The sequence below is a fragment of the Argentina silus genome, assembly GCF_951799395.1.
Source record: "Argentina silus genome assembly, chromosome: 9".
Classification (NCBI taxonomy): domain Eukaryota; kingdom Metazoa; phylum Chordata; class Actinopteri; order Argentiniformes; family Argentinidae; genus Argentina; species Argentina silus.
In genome coordinates this window covers 22,814,451-22,829,450 of record NC_139663.1, presented here as the reverse complement: position 1 = coordinate 22,829,450, position 15,000 = coordinate 22,814,451, and the positions used below count along the sequence as shown (strand labels likewise).

The 15,000-nt window shown below is 49.0% G+C and overlaps 1 protein-coding gene across 1 annotated transcript in view; it reads left to right on the top strand.

The window, feature by feature from the left end:
• The window catches only part of tnrc6c1 (trinucleotide repeat containing adaptor 6C1), a 44,693-nt gene that overhangs the window by 681 nt on the left and 29,012 nt on the right, over positions 1-15,000 (top strand). The window contains exons 2-4 of the mRNA XM_083677440.1: positions 8,008-8,111; positions 9,844-9,865; positions 14,602-14,940. Coding sequence (XP_083533566.1) covers positions 8,049-8,111; positions 9,844-9,865; positions 14,602-14,940 — 424 coding nt within the window. The 5' untranslated portion in view covers positions 8,008-8,048. The remainder of the gene's footprint in view (positions 1-8,007; positions 8,112-9,843; positions 9,866-14,601; positions 14,941-15,000) is intronic.

Below are 15,000 nucleotides of genomic sequence, written 5' to 3'. Positions count from 1 at the left end.
GACGCATGGCTGTGTGCGACGATGAACATTAATTGAAGGAAAACCCTTTATTCCCATTTCGAGACATGCAAGTCATTCCTATCGAAAGTGACTTTCTCCGCTTTCCCAGGCAGGCAGGATTGTCATCTAATGACCGTTAATAGCGTTGGATGGGAGTAAGCGCTCAACCAAGACGATGCTTTTCCCCCAGATTTGACCACAGTCTGTGTCGCCTTTCCTGTTATCAAACACACATGAGTTGTTGTAAGTGCCTCTTGATTAAATTCAAAGTTGCATTTGTCATGACATAGGATACAGGGTATTCAATGTAACGAAATGCTCGGGGCAAGCTACCTCTTCAACAATACGACAATCCATCAACAATGTAAATGTAATAAAAAAACAATAACAATAACACAAGGTAGCAATTGTATAGCAGCAAGAGAGAGAGTGTAAAAAGTCCAGTGGTCCCTGTCCCTGATGTGGGCATGCTGTTAGAACTGCTGTGGCTCTGACAGAGACACACTGCCGTGTTTTGAACAGAGACGACAGCTGGAGAGGGTTGATTTGGTGTTCACAAGGCTATGCCCCCCCCCCCCACACACACACACACACAGTGAATCATCATACAGTCCTTTTAAACTGACAACCATCCCCCACACACGCCCCCATGACACTTCTGTCTCTCATCGCTCTCTGTCCTCAGTGTCACCTCCACGTCTGAGGTGGCAGAGAGATTACATTAAGATGTGCTTGAGGACGCTAACAACACGCATATGCTAGCTGATGGGAACCTTGGGGGAGGGGGGGGGGTGAGAGGGGGGGTCGGGCGCTGGTTAACTAATGTGTTGCAGTCCCTTATTCGGCTGTAGCATTGAAGGGCGGAAAAGCGGATGGGGTGGAGAGCCTTCTGGTGGGTGGGTGGGTGGAGAGCCTTCTCTCCCCTGTACAGCGTCAGGGGCGCTGGACCCCAGACCCCAGACCCCTGGACCCCTGGACCCCAGACCAGACCCCTGGACCCCAGACCCCAGGACCCATTTCACATTCTCTACTGCCTGTTCCACAGCTGCCTGTTCCACAGCTTGATCTCTAGGCTGAGGCTATCACTATGCCACCTTATGTTATTGACCTTTTCTATTATTATTATTATTATTATTATTGCATTGCATTGCACTGTATCTAGTATATTGTGTACGATTTGTCCGATTTGATTTGATTTGATTGAGGTTTCTGGGTTGTGCATTTTGGTTCGTAGCAGAGGCCTATCGCAGCAGAGGCCTATCGCAGCAGAGGCCTATCGCAGCAGAGGCCTACCCTAGCATTCCTTAGGCGTTCTCCAAGAAAGAACTCTTGTTCACTTGTTCACCATCACTGAGTGGAAAGACCTGATGCAATTGTTGATCTTTGAAGGACAAGTGTGGAAAGGCCTTGGGCCACAGCCTTTTACCACTGATGAGTAGTAGGTCGTGAAACAGACCTGTCAAGTTGTTGCAAACAGTCGCCCCGCAATTCAAGTTGCTCCCACCGAGCCTCGAACTCGCGACCTCTGGCTTGCTAACAGACATGACCGTCTCCTCAAACACCCGATGTAAGCCAGCTACGCTTTCGAAAAGCTAGCAATCTAACAGCGTGGGTGGTGGGGGAGGGAGAGAGGGGGGCGGTAGGGGTGTTTGAACTTGAGGAGTGAGTTTTACCATCTCAACTGGGTTACTGCTACCCTTTATTTAAGCTAAGCAGTAGGCCTTCTATTATCACTTTCAATCATTTCAGACAGACAGTCGCCAGATCTTTACGGTTTTCATTCCATGATCTAACAACAGAAAGAGGCAGCCGTTCATTTCCTTTCCCCACTTAGCCTGTATGTTTTCATGGGTCTTTGTGTTCTATACCAGCCAGTCTGTGTTTGGCTCTCTGAGGCTTGTATAAGCTTGCAAGGGCATTATCTCACATGGAGGTAGCAACCTTCCTTGTTGAATAGGCAATCGGAATCAAACATTTTTTAAACTCATTCAGTGCCGGGGGTGAGAAAAGTCGCCGAAACTGTTAACATTCTATGGTGCCAAGGGTGGCTTTATTCACCAAAAATGCATAAATTATGATGCTTCATGTTGTAGCCAATCAAAGTATTGTTGCTAGGTAAACACCCCGTAGGACACTTGGAACACTCTAGGTGGTGAGTGTTCCGGAATCCTCAGAAATAGCTGATTGACGATTGATTGGCAAATGAAACATTGTTTGTTTGAGAAGTGCTTCGGAGAGGGAGATCCTCCTTCTTTGCTAGGCAAGAGGGACAATATCTCTCAGTTAATTATTTGCTCTCCTCACTCGTATGTTTTGGCTTTACTTACTTAGGCTACTTACGTTAAGAGGATTCTGCTGTTGCCGTGGTGGCTGTGCTGGTTGCTAGCGAGCGAGGGAGTGAGCTTCCCTGGGGCTTGCCGTGCTCTCGTTTGTCTTGCAGTCCTGGCATTCCTGGCTCTGTGCCCAGTGACTGTTGTCTAGCGCCCCAGCCCCCCCCCCCCCCCCACACACACACACGCACATACTCTTGCACTCACCCTCACTTGTCCCCGCCCCCCCCCCCCCACACACACACACACTCACACAGTATCCCTCCGTCTCATCAATCTGTGTCACAGCCCCCCCCCCCCCCCCCCCCCCCCATCTCTCTCCCTCCCTTGCTCTTGTGTTCGATCACATGCACACCAGAGTGGGTGGATGTCAAAAGCAACCTTGGCCCCATCCATATCGTGCCATTTTACACCTGGGCTGTCCTTCCTCACCCCACTCTTTTGCATTTAGTCTGACATTTTTTTAGTCTAGCATTTAGCAATTCTGTCTGTACTCTCTGATCACATCCATTGCTCATTGTCTCTAATCCTGTTGCTCTGAAGGGTACAACCCCCCCCACCCCCCCGATGAACCATCAGAGTCAGTAAAAGAAGGATTTTTTAATTAGAAACTGTGTCTTGGTGAGGTTATTTTATTTCGATACGCAGCAAAGTCTCTGACTCTATCTGTCCTGCATAGAGGAGTATGCTATCTGGCAGTGTTGTGGAGTAGTTCAACTCAGTTGGACTGGTAATCTTGTGTTGGTTGAAGTAGTTTCTACTGCTAGTGAACTACTTTTTCAAGGTAGCTTTGACAAACTATAATTCTCTCAAGGGTAGCTTGGGTGCAGTTCAACTTCTTTCCTTGTACAGTAATTGGTAATCTAGTTAAATACATTTTCAGAGTAGCTTCCCCAACTCTGCTATCTGGCTAGGCCAAGCACAGTCTTTAACCAGTAGCTTCCCCAACTCTGCTACCTGGCTAGGCCAAGCACAGTCTTTAACCAGTAGCTTCCCCAACTCTGCTACCTGGCTAGGCCAAGCACAGTCTTTAACCAGTAGCTTCCCCAACACTGCTATCTGGCTAGGCCAAGCACAGTCTTTAACCAGTAGCTTCCCCAACTCTGCTATCTGGCTAGGCCAAGCACAGTCTTTAACCAGTAGCTTCCCCAACTCTGCTACCTGGCTAGGCCAAGCACAGTCTTTAACCAGTAGCTTCCCCAACTCTGCTACCTGGCTAGGCCAAGCACAGTCTTTAACCAGTAGCTTCCCCAACTCTGCTATCTGGCTAGGCCAAGCACAGTCTTTAACCAGTAGCTTCCCCAACTCTGCTATCTGGCTAGGCCAAGCACAGTCTTTAACCAGTAGCTTCCCCAACTCTGCTACCTGGCTAGGCCAAGCACAGTCTTTAACCAGTAGCTTCCCCAACTCTGCTACCTGGCTAGGCCAAGCACAGTCTTTAACCAGTAGCTTCCCCAACTCTGCTATCTGGCTAGGCCAAGCACAGTCTTTAACCAGTAGCTTCCCCAACTCTGCTATCTGGCTAGGCCAAGCACAGTCTTTAACCAGTAGCTTCCCCAACTCTGCTACCTGGCTAGGCCAAGCACAGTCTTTAACCAGTAGCTTCCCCAACTCTGCTACCTGGCTAGGCCAAGCACAGTCTTTAACCAGTAGCTTTTTCAAGTATTTGTTTGCTAGCTCCACAGGACTTAAATAATTAAAAGAATAATGTTTCCATAACACAATAAAAAGGATTGCACATTTTGATGATAATGTATCTTACACAAGAGGGCCAATGTAATAAAACAACACTGATAACTGCTGCTCTGCCTTCATCAACATTATCATCAACATTATCATCAACATTATCATCAACATTATCATCAACATTATCATCAACATTTGCTCCGGAATGTATGTTTGTTTGTTTATGTAGATGTTGTTGTGTATTTGTGCTGCCTTGAGATCAACATGTAAAGAGTGCATGTAACACATTATTAGGCATCTTTTCAACTATTGATTTTTTTGAGAAAAAAAAATGTTTTATGGGGTCCAGATCATGATCGTGTCTCAGTCATTTTTGTAATTGTAGAAGCTTCGAGGACAAGAAATACTAATCAAGGAATTTTCATATTCGGTTTACTCGAGTTCATCGATGAATCGTTGCAGCCTTAGTCTGAAATGTTCATTCTTCCTCCACAGGGACCAAACAAGTGCTCCCTTAACTGAAATGATTCTGGACGGTTAGGGTCTTACTACGGCCTATACTCCCTCTGCTCAGTCAGAGGCAGACAGCAGGTCAGATTAACTGGAGCATCCCTCTGATCCACTGATACTACATGACACGTGCAAGCACAGTGACGGCTCTGAATGGAGAGGCTATTTATAGCACGCAGCTGTAGCAGACTGTAAAACCAGGCTGTGGGTTTCAAAAAAATAATATTTATGGAAAGAGTCGTGTGTGTGTGTGTGTGGGGGGGGGGGGGGGTGGTATGGTAGCGCATTTGAGACAGATTTCCATCCACATAATCTCTAAAATACAAGCTTGATGATAAGAATGTCTGTTAATAACTCAACTGCCTCTTTCTTGTACTGCTCATTGGAACCCAGAGAACAGGGCAGCTTCAGCTCACAGTTTTTCACTTGACACATGGAGACACCAGCGCTCAGCTCTGCTTCGAGCCCGTCCGTGTCCCCGCTGTGAGGTCACCACATAACGCGTGAAGAAGGCGAAGCCAAGAATAGCCTCTGAGATTGGCTAGCTCCCTCAGTGACTGCTCCAATCACTTGCTGGCGAGGTGGCATCGTGGAATAAGGAAGATGTTTTCGAGTGTGTGATTTAGAGGACGTGTTATTGCCAAATCTGTTGAACGTTACGTTTCTAACGCCTAATTGACATTGTGGTCCTCATTTCTTCATCTGTTGCCGTAGACGAGGCTATTTACTCCTTAGGTCAGGTGACGGACAACTGATTCACATGTAAGCAAAACATCATCACATGTCTCAGGGACAAGGCTTAAGAGAGCTGAGTTATGCAACACTACACTGTGGTTAAACAGTGTGTTCGCCACTGGCTATGAGAGTTACTTATGGGTCGTCCCACCCACCGCCCCAGCCTTCACCCACTTGGTCGCTCTGTATTTACCTTCCTACAGGGGGTTTCATAGTTATGGGCTCCCTGCTTATGTTGTTTTGTATTTTATGATGTTTCATTTCAGGCAGGGAGCTATGCAGAGCCATTCAATTACACCAAACCTGAATGTACTACCATTTTCATGAAAAAATTATTAAACCAACGTGTATCCTGACTAAATTGTCGTCTTGGGGAAAGGTGAGTTCTGTTCAGGAAGAACAAGAGGGGATGTGGATTTGAGATGGAACAGGGAATTGCTTTCACTACTAGCCGAGGAGACTGTCAGACTGTCAGCCGCGATGCCCTTAGGACAGACAGAATGGATCGACTGCTGCACTGGTTTTGGTGATTGGTCTCCCGGAAGAAATGTCCTTTCAGGGCTGTTCTTGGATCTGCTCAGTTCAAACATTGCACACAAGGAAACATGCAACACTGACTTGGGATCAGTGCTTTGGGGGAATTATCCACCTCCACCTGACTGCTCCTCAGGCCCCAGGGAGCTGCTGTTGCCAGGCACTCATCTCAGCAGTCTCAGCTGGAGATATCACATGACAGAAAATGGGCTCATTTATGGGCAATGTCTCTTTTCAGGTTCAAGGAACCGTATTGCAATTTATGTATTTTATTTCTCCCCTCTCTGTCCTTAAAACACATGACCTTTTTTTTAAGCGTTGCTTAAATGCCAAGGCTTGTTAAGGCTAAATATAGGCTACTGAGTCTCCTGTGGAATTACTTGCTTTGTGAAAGGATGTGGAAATGTCCGTTTTTGTTTTGTCTGTGCCTGTGGAAGCTTGGAGGCTGTGTCTCTCTCAGGGCTGGTTACCTGGCAGGGTCCACAGGCAGGGTCCACAGGCAGGGTCCACAGGCAGGGTCCACTGGCAGGGTCTGGGTCCGGAGAGCTCTGGGGAAGGGGTACCAGACCTGGAGGCACATCCATTCTGTACCTGAACCTTTCAAGTCAGGTCAATGGGGATTCAGTCAGACAACCTGAGCATGCATGGAGAACCAAGGAAAAGAGGATGGGGAAAACTATATTCACCTCAGGTTAGAATCACTGGATCAGCACACGGTTGTCTCCCTGCTGAACAGTGTTGAGGTCGGTGGATCAGCACATGGTTGTCTCCCTGCTGAACAGTGTTGAGGTCGGTGGATTGCCCCGGTCGGTGATCTGTGACTGGTTTGGACGAAGTTCTCCGTTCATTGTCATTCGACAAAGACACTGCACTTTGCTGTGCAACCATTTGCATCTCACACGCACACGCACTCACATACTATTCACCCTTCCAATGTTGTTGTCGAGTTTCTGCTGCTATTACATTTACATTACATTTATGGCATTTACCAGACGCCCTTATCCAAAGCGACTTGCAACAAATACATTTACTTACAACAAATACATACTATTACTATGTCACCTTATGTTATTGTTGTTGTTTTTTTCTATTATTATTATTATTATTATTATTATTATTGCATTGTTAATTGTGGACTGTTGCATTGTTGAAGTTGCTTGCCCTAAAGCATTTCATTGCGCTGTATCCAATATATTGTGTACTTGACAAATAAACGTTGATTTGATTTGGATGGTTTCATCTTGGTTTGGTCTGTGGCTCTACTGAGGCTTTGACAGTTAAGAGTTTGGACTGTGGCAGTGGATGGGGGCCTGTGCAGTGGATGGGGGACTGTGGCAGTGGATGGGGGCCTGTGCAGTGCCTGACTCTGGGCCTTGAATGTCGGAGACAGGGATTTGCCTGGTGAAGTGACCTTGGCTGGATCTGTTGTCTAGAGAACGGGGCCTCAGCTGCCTCTACTCAAGGGCCGCAATAACACGATGTGGACAAATGCTAGACTCCACCACCACCACCATACCCCAAGGCCTCCTAATAGTTTCCAGAACCAACCACACAAACCAGACACACCACTTGACACACACACACACACACACACACACACAAGGTCAGAAACATCTCCTGTTACAGTGCTGTATCAGACCATCAAGCTGCCTCCCTAGCAGTGCCTCTTGAGATTTCAATGGAAAGAGACTCGATAGAATCGACCGTTGTTGAGTGGTCAGTCTAATGCGGATTAGGGAATCGGAGTAGCTTGTTTGGGTCTTTTAGTACACAGAAGGGTGTTATTGAACCACTGTCAGTCTGTCGAAGTCATTGATGGTGTTTTGTATGCTAGTATTTCCTCAGATTTAACAGGAACCACAGTAGTAGTTTTCACTCGAGGCTTTAACTCACCAACTGCCAAAGAATTCCGGAACACTCACCACCTGGAGTGTTCCAAGCGTTCTATGTGGTGTTTACCTATCAACAACGCTTTGGTTGGATACTAAAAGGAGCATCATAATCGATGCATTTCTGGTGACTAAAGTCACCCTTGGCACTCTAGAATGTTTACCAATTTGGGCGACTTTATTCACCCTCGGTGCTAAACGGGTTAAGGACTTTGGAATTTGTTGGATGGGAAGATTCCAGGTGTTCACCTGCTTCACTTGGCTCCCCAGCAGCCTGTCGTAAAACAACTGCCTGCCTTTGATCCCTCTCTTCTCCCCCCCAGCCAAGAGACGAAGCTGAGGACACAGAGACGGGAACCATTTGATGGAAGAAAGGAAAAAGAAAAAACAAGAAGAAAAGAAGAAGAAGGAAGCCGCTCAGAAGAAGGTGAGTGACGTCCCTCTGGAGCCCGGCCGGTACTGGTGCGGTGCGGCCGGGTCCAGTAACCATGCCGACTTATGGGGGTCAGCCTTCACCAATAACCTACATATATATATTATATAATAAAAAAAAATACATATTGGCATGTGTATATATTATACGTATATATATATTTATACACATGCCAACATGTTTTTTTTTCCGTAAGTAAACAACGGCAAGAAGATGCTCTTAATGGTAATTAGGCAGAAATCCACATCTCAATAATGACGTGAAATGATCTCCTTTGAAAAATAGGGCAACGTTTATTTATTTGATGTGCAGTTACTTGTACTGTGCCAGATGACAGTTTCACATGATCACTGCGCTGCATATTGATGTCAGTGTTTTGCTGTTCAATCTATCAAACAGTTAATCTACTGAATTATTCTTGTTGTACTCAGTATATTTAATTTACTAAAACACACAAATACATAATAAATAAATACACTGTGAAAAGCATTCTTAAAACGTACTGTTAGAAAAGTGGTCCTCTGTGGCTCAGTTGGTAGAGCATGGTGTTAACAACGCTTAGGTTGGGGGTTTGATTCCTGCTGGGACCATCTATACTGAAATGTATGAACTCACTGCAATGTAAATCGCTTTGGATAAAAGCATCAGCTAAATGGGATATTAAATGACCCTCACCCCCCCCTCACCCCCACCCCCCCTCACCCCCACCCCCCCTCAACCTCACCCCCCCTCACCCCCACCCCCCCTCACCCTGCTGTGTGTGTCTTAGCAAGTGGCCAGTCTCCCTTAGATATCGCCTGCCTCTTATTTCACTCTCTGACTATGACCCCCCCGCCCTCACCCCCGCCCCCCCCCCCCCCCCACACACACCGTCCGCTGAGCCTGGAGGAGGATGAACATGAAACGTTTAGCATCACAACAGGCTAACACGAACATTCCCCTGAACATTCTGTTCCATTAGAGCAGTTGGTGCTCAGGGCTGAAGATCACTGTTAGGCTGTAATTGATGCTGACTTATTCTTTTTAATGTGTTTTACTGTTTCTACTAACAGTACCAGTCAAAAGTTTGGACTCACCTTCTCATTCAATGGTTTTTCTTTATTTAAAAAAAAAAAAATATTTTCTACATTGTAGATTAATACTGAAGACATCAAAACTATGAAGGAACACATATAGAATTATGTAGTAAACAAAAAAGTGTTAAACAAACCAGAATATGGTTTATATTTTAGATTCTTCAAAGTAGCCACCTTTTGCTTTGATGACAGCTTTGCACACTCTTGGCAAGGTGTGTCCAAACCTTTGACTGGTACTGTACATTTTTGTTTTTACTTGCATACCTGTCTTATCTATTTGTAAAGCACTTTGTAACATTGTTTTAAAAAGGTGCTATATAAATAAAGTATTATTATTATTATTACTCACCCTCAAAGCCAGAGGTTGTGTGTGTGTTGACGGTGCGTGGCGTCTTCTGCTAATACCTGTATTCTCTATTTAATACCTGTATTCTCTCTCTCTAATACCTGTATTCTCTCTTTAATACCTGTATTCTCTCTCTCTAATACCTGTATTCTCTCTCTAATACCTGTATTCTCTCTCTAATACCTGTATTCTCTCTTTAATACCTGTATTCTCTCTCTAATACCTGTATTCTCTCTCTAATACCTGTATTCTCTCTTTAATACCTGTATTTTCTCTTTAATACCTGTATTCTCTCTCTCCTCAGGCCGCTGAACACAAAACCAAAGGTGAGTTGTTGCTCTCATATTGGTGTGTGCGTGCGTGCGTGTCCGCCTGCCTGTGTGTGTGTCCGCCTGCCTGTGTGTGTGTCCGCCTGGCTGTGTGTGTGTGCGCCTGCCTGTGTGTGTGTGTGCGCTTGCCTGCCTGTGTGTGTGTGTGTGTGTGCGCCTGCCTCTGTGTGTTTGTGCGCCTGCCTCTGTGTGTGTGTGTGTGTTTGTGCGCCCCCCCCGCCCCCCCCAGTCTGAGTCACCCCCCCCCCCCCCCCCCCCCGACTGACACCATGTCTGTCTGTGAAGTTGAGCTGCGCTAACGAGCAGTAATCTGGGTTAGCTTCGTTAGCGTGTCCTCACCCCTCCTCACCCTCCTCACCCCTCCTCACCTCTCCTCACCCTCCTCACTCTCCTCACCCCTCCACCCTCCTCACCCCTCCTCACTCTCCTCACCCCTCCTCACCCCTCCTCACCCTCCTCACCCCTCCTCACCCCCCCTCACCCTCCTCACCCTCGGCCTCCTCGGCCTCCTCACCCCTCCTCCCCCCTCCTCACCCTCCTCCCGTTTGAGTGCCGCCCCTCAGATGCGTGTGTGAAATCTCCCAGCAGCTTTTCCTCCGGTTGATGTGTTTGTTTGCAGCGTACCTGTGGCCTAGTTTCAGCCCCACGGAGAGAGAAAGCCTTCCAGTCAGCAGGGATGCTCTGCTTGACAACGGAGCCTCTTATCACTCACACACACACACACACACATAGACACGCATACAGGCAGGCACACACATACACACACACGCATACAGGCAGGCACACACACACACACACACACACACACACACACACACACACACATAGACACGCATACAGGCAGGCACACACACACACACACACACACACACAGACACGCATACAGGCAGGCACACACAGAGGCAGACAGGCAGGAACACACACCCCCACACCCCCCCAACCATCATAAAAGATAACCCTGTCCCACCAGAGCGGCTGAGGTCATTTCATAAGAGGTTAATTTGCCGTTTCACGTTGGCTTAATTACACCTGGCACCTCACGTCAGAGCGCCATCCATCGCCGTGGTTTCCTCCTCCGCCACAGCTCAACGCAGGGACACACACCGCCAATCAACGTCCAGCCGCAGACACGCATGCCGGAGTTTATATGGAGCACGTTTGTCTAGTTAAGGCGGTACATGTCGCTACGGTGTGTGTGCGCTTGTGTGTGTGCGCTTGTGTGTGTGCGCTTGTGGGTGTGCGCTTGTGGGTGTGCGCTTGTGGGTGTGTGTGCCTAGGCCTACATGCAGAGGAGAGGCTGCACACACACACACACACCACACACACCACACACACACAACCCTACACACAGTAGTGAGGTGAGCCTCAGTCATCACACAACCACTCTGTAACTCAGTCCACTTATTAAACATGAATAGGAAGCGTGTGTGTGTGTGTGTGTGTGTGTGTGTGTGTGTGTGTGTGTGTGTGGTCAGGGGATGTTGAGCTGGCTACAGGGTGATGTATGAGTTGGTTTAGAGAGTATGGGGGCGGGGGGGGGGGCGGGCGGGCAGGCAGCAGCAGCAGCAGCAGGATAGAGTCAGCAGTATTAAAGCTCCCTCCCATCTTGTGTCTTGCTCTCTGCGTGAGTACGTCTAACGGCTCAGCTATGGAAAGCCTATAATCTGTGTGTGTGTGTGTGTGTGTGTGTGTGTTTTAAATGAGTGTGTGTAGGCCCAGTTTGATGAATGGAATGCATCGTCAGCGGGGCACGTTCGTCGAACATGGAGGAACACACACACACACGTGTGCACAGACAGTTTAAGGCCATCTCAGACATGAAACACAATTGTCCTACTTTTTCACGTTTTCACCTCAGAGTGAGTGATGATCATTGAACCCCACCCTCTGCCTCTCTGATCCCCCCCCCCCCCCCACCTTTACCACCCTCTCCCTCTCTGATCCTTCTCCCCCCTCCCTCTCCCTCTTTGACCCCCCTCACACTCTCCCTCTCTGATCCCTCTCCCCCCTCCCTCTCCCTCTTTGACCCCCCTCACCCTCTCCCTCTCTGATCTCTCCCCCCAGACACTCGAGGAATCAAACCCCGTCTTCAACACGACAATTAAGAGGTCCTTTAAAGTGTTAAATTGGGCTGTCTTTCCCCTTTGTGAAGTACACACACACACACAGACACATGCACACACACACAGAACACACACACACACACACAGAGCCCAGGGCCAACAGTTTGATGTACATCTTTGATGAGTGGGGGATTCAGAGGAGCCCCGGCTGAGGAGTGTGTGTTTTCCACAAACACGCTTTTGTCGTCTGTGCTTTTAGTGAAGAAGGCTGTCTCTCTCTCTCTCTCTCTCTCTCTCTCTCTCTCTGTCTCTGTCTATGCTTCTCTCTGTCTCTCTCCGTCTCTGTCTATGCTTCTCTCTCTCTGTCTCTCTCTCTCTCTCTCTTCTCTCTCTCTCTCTGTCTCTGTCTCTCTCTCTCTCTGTCTATGCTTCTCTTTCTCTGTCTCTCTCTCTCTCTCTCTCTCTCTCTGTCTATGCTTCTCTCTCTCTTTCTCTGTCTCTCTCTCTCTCTCTCTCTGTCTATGCTTCTCTCTCTCTCTCACTGTCTGCTTCTCTCTGTCTCTCTCTCTCTCTCTGTCTCTCTCTGTCTCTCTCAGTGAAGACGTGTGTGTAGAGTGTGTTTTATCTGTCTCTCTACAGTATCTTCTTCTTCTTCTTCTTCTTCTTCTTCTTCTTTATCTTCAGAGTGGAGCGCCAGGGTCTTTAACACGCCAGACATCCCCAGGTGTCTGGTTGGAGTTTCTCTCTGTTTGTTTGGTTGTTTGATAAGATGATATTAAAGCCTGAATGAGGGTCTGTCTCTCTCTCCCTCTGTCTCTCAATCTCTCTCTCTCTCTCTCTCTGTCTCTCTCTCTATCTCTCTCTCACCCCTCTCTGTCTCTCTCTCTCTCTCTCTCTCTCTGATTTTCTCTCTCTCTCAATCTCTCTCTCTCTCTCTCTCAATCTCTCTCTCTCTCTCACAGTTGACGATTAAAACTCTATGGTAGCAGCAGCCTTTGCTCAAGTCCATGTGATTAACAGCAGATTACCCCCCCCCCACCCTGCTGGAGCCAAATTACACCTCTCTATCACACTTAAGCCCCGCATTTCATCCTCGCCGTCAGGGGACGCGTTTATTTACCAATCGCCTTGTTAAAGTCGACCAAATAAAAACGCTGGATAATTGTCTTTTTTTTAGGAGGGAGAGGGTGGGTGTAGGGGGTGGGTGTAGGGGGTGGGGGTAGGGGTGTGGGTGTGGGTGTGTTGTAACGTAGAATAGTGTTCTAATTGCAAGAGGATTACTCAGAGCTGGATTCTGACTCGCGCTCACAGTGGAGAGCTCAGGGGGTGGGACTATGTGACACACACACACACACACACACACACACCCGTTACCCCCCCCCCCCCCCCCAGTGTTGTGATTGGTGGAGAGAGCAGGCGGTCAGTCCTGCTTTCCGTGGCTTTGTAAAGCATCTACGTCAGAGAGCCCTCCACTGCAGCCATCGTTGGGATACTAGAATTCCATTTAAAGGGCGAAGGACTCAAACAAACATTCCCTCCCTTCACCTCCATTCACCACACTCAGCCGGGAGAAACATCCCCCATCATAACAAGGAACAATGAGGTGACTGGAGTGGAGGGAGGGAGAGAGAGAGGGGGAGAGGGAGAGGGGGAGAGGGAAGCAGGGGGAGGGGGGGTAAGAAGCAGAGCAGAGGAGAGGTAAAGCTATTGGACTCTAGGCACACAAGCTGGTGAGCTCCTGGCTGGCTCCTGTCTTGCAGGCTTTGCTGGGGCTGGAGGAGGGGCTGGAGGAGGGGCTGGAGGAAGGGCCGGTGAGGGGCTGGAGGAGGGGCTGGAGGAGGGGTGGGAGGAAGGGCCGGTGAGGGGCTGGAGGAGGGGTGGGAGGGGTGGGAGGAGGGGCTGGAGGAGGGGTGGGAGGAGGGGCCGGTGAGGGGCTGGAGGAGGGGTCAGTGAAGGGCTCGTGGCACCAGCAGCGGCCCATAGGGAGGCTCTGTTTCTGGGGGAGCAGAGGCAGTGTGAAACAGCCTCTCATGGTCGTAGACGGCAAGCAAAACAAAGGGAGGGAAATGTGTGTGTGTGCTTCCCTCCCTCTGTGACTGCCTGTGTGTGTTATAATGCGTCCACACATCCAGTCTTCTCTCCTTAATGTGGGCCTCACCGCTGCATAAGCCTGTGTGTGTGTGTGTGTGTGTGTGTGTGTGTGTGTGTGTGTGTTCCGTTCAGCGCTTCGCTGCACATACATGGGAACACAGCCAACGGTGAAAGCAGTACGCTGTTCGCTGTTGGTTACAGAGGTCACACCGTTGGTTACAGTCCTCATAGCAACCATGTCATGTATGTGAGAATATTCAACCACGTAATTGTTGCCTTCCTCTTCCCTGTTTGGTTTTCTTACTGCAAAACAAGAAATTTAACGCTGGCTTACTGTGTGTATTACTGTGTGTATTACTGTGTGTATTACTGTGTGTATGTTGTGTGTGTATGTTGTGTGTGTGGTCCTCTGTGGCTCGGTTGGTAGAGCATGGCACTAACGCTGTTGGGTTTGATTCCCACTGTAGTGTGTGTGTGTGTGTCTACGTGCCAGTGTTCAAAAGTGTGTGACTTTGCTTCAGCCTGGGGCCCTAACCTTCTCCCCTCTCTCTCTCTCTCTCTCCCTCCCTCCCTCCACAGTGCCAGACTCTGCCAAGCCCGGCCCCACCCCTCCTCCTCCCCCCGCCAACCCCAGCGCCACCCCGCCTGCACCCCCCCCCCCCCTCACCATCAGCGGCAGCGGCAATGGCAAGCGCGCCCCCTCCAGTGCCCAGCAGACTCCGCCCTCCCAGCCGCCCCAGCCTCCGCCCGCCCCCCAGCGTTACCCACCCAGAGAGGTGCCCCCACGGTTCCGCCAGCAGGAGCAGAAACAGCTGCTGAAGAGGGGCCAGCCTCTGCCCCCCGGGACCCTGCCCCTCGCCCCAGGGCGCCCTGACCCCACGGGTGCCTTCTCCACCGCAGCAGCCAGCCTGCAAACAGGTCAGCTCAGCTCTCCTCCCTGCTCTCATGGTGTGACCGAGTTGAGATGGTAGAACACCC